The 1,345-nt window shown below is 71.8% G+C and overlaps 1 protein-coding gene across 1 annotated transcript in view; it reads right to left on the bottom strand.

Moving 5' to 3' along the window:
• Positions 1-161: 161 nt before the first annotated feature.
• The window catches only part of MNEG_15802 (triacylglycerol lipase SDP1), a gene marked incomplete at both ends in the record, with an annotated part of 3,025 nt that continues 1,841 nt past the window's right edge, over positions 162-1,345 (bottom strand). Inside the window, 3 exons of the mRNA XM_014035727.1 lie at positions 162-236; positions 409-637; positions 955-1,056. Of these exons, the coding sequence (XP_013891181.1) occupies positions 162-236; positions 409-637; positions 955-1,056 (406 nt within the window). The remainder of the gene's footprint in view (positions 237-408; positions 638-954; positions 1,057-1,345) is intronic.

Below are 1,345 nucleotides of genomic sequence, written 5' to 3'. Positions count from 1 at the left end.
GGCGCCGGAGAGCGGCAGGCCGTGCCCGCCGGGGAAGTGCATGCCGCCGCGGCCCGGGAAGCTGCCCGGGAAGCTGCCCGAGAAGCTGCCGGAGAAGCTGCCGAGCTGCGCCGCGGTGGGGTGGTAGTAATTGAGGCCGCCGCGCGGCAGGGGCTGCCCCGTCATCGCCGCCGCCGCCGCGGCGGCCATCGCCTCGCCCGTCCCAGGGACCCCCTGCCCGCCGCCGCCGCCGGCCGCTGGCGACGCGGCCGCCGCCGCGGCCACCGCGGCCGCGAGCGCGGCGCCGCTGCCGTGGCTGGCCGCGGCCCGCAGGTCCAGCGCGCTGCCCCGCCAGCCCCCCGGCCCCCACAGCGCGCTCGCGCTCGACCGCAGCGGGTTGCCCCAGCTCGCGACCGCCTGCTGACCCACCGAGCTCATGCAGAGCCAGCTCGGGATCCGATTCGCCAGCCCGCCCAGCGGCCGCTCGCGCGCCTTGTTGGTCAGCCGCGCCAGGCAGGCGTCGAGGGTTGCCTCCACCGCGCAGTTGGCCTCGATGGCGGAGAGCTTCTCCCACACGTGGCGCTCCCCCAGCTTGGTGGCGCGCATGAGCTCGGCGGAGGTGGGGTTAGTGATGGACTTGCCGATGCTGTAGAGGGCACTGCGGTTGGGGGTGGGTTTTGTTTTTTTTGGGGGGGTGGGGAGGGGTTGGGCTATGGGAATGTTTCATACGGAGTGGTTTTCAAGCCTTGGGAATGGGCGGTGTGGGGAGGTGCTGGCCGGCTGGAAAGGTGACGCGAGGTGCCCGTCGCCACTGGACAGACGGGCCGCCGCGCTGCCGCGGCTCGACTGACATCCAGAGGCAAAGTTGATGCGCGGCCGTAGCGCTGACATGAGAGGTGCGACCGGCTTGCGTCCTGCCCGTTTAAACAGCTTCCCCTCAAAACCGCTGGCAACCCGACCACCGCTAGGACCCACTTTGGCAGCACGATGGTGACGTCACCCTCCCAGGGCTGCGTGAAGAGGGTCAGCCACTTGGTGGGGATGACGTCACTCAGCAGCCACTGCGCCTGGAGGCACCTGGGGGAGAAAGGCGGGGGCAAACGGAGGGCAGAAGGGAGGGGCGGATGCAGTTGGTGACGGGGCATGCTTGCAGTCGCAAGGGAGCTGCAGCGATTATTGAGCCGCCTCAGCCCTGGCTCGGCCGCCGCAGGCAGCACGTGGGCCCTGGGACGCGCGCGGCCGACCCGCACCCCGAGCGCCATGGGCGGCCCTCTCAACGCGATTCAGGCCCTTCATATCAGGCCCAGACAGGGCGTGGGCCGCGCGGTAAGAGAGCCAGACGCGGCCCCCCTCGCGGCCCCCCGCC

The sequence above is a fragment of the Monoraphidium neglectum genome (assembly GCF_000611645.1).
Source record: "Monoraphidium neglectum strain SAG 48.87 unplaced genomic scaffold scaffold05683, whole genome shotgun sequence".
Lineage (NCBI taxonomy): Eukaryota > Viridiplantae > Chlorophyta > Chlorophyceae > Sphaeropleales > Selenastraceae > Monoraphidium > Monoraphidium neglectum.
Note: the sequence above shows the minus strand (reverse complement) of the source record. Positions and strands in the feature narration are given on the sequence as shown.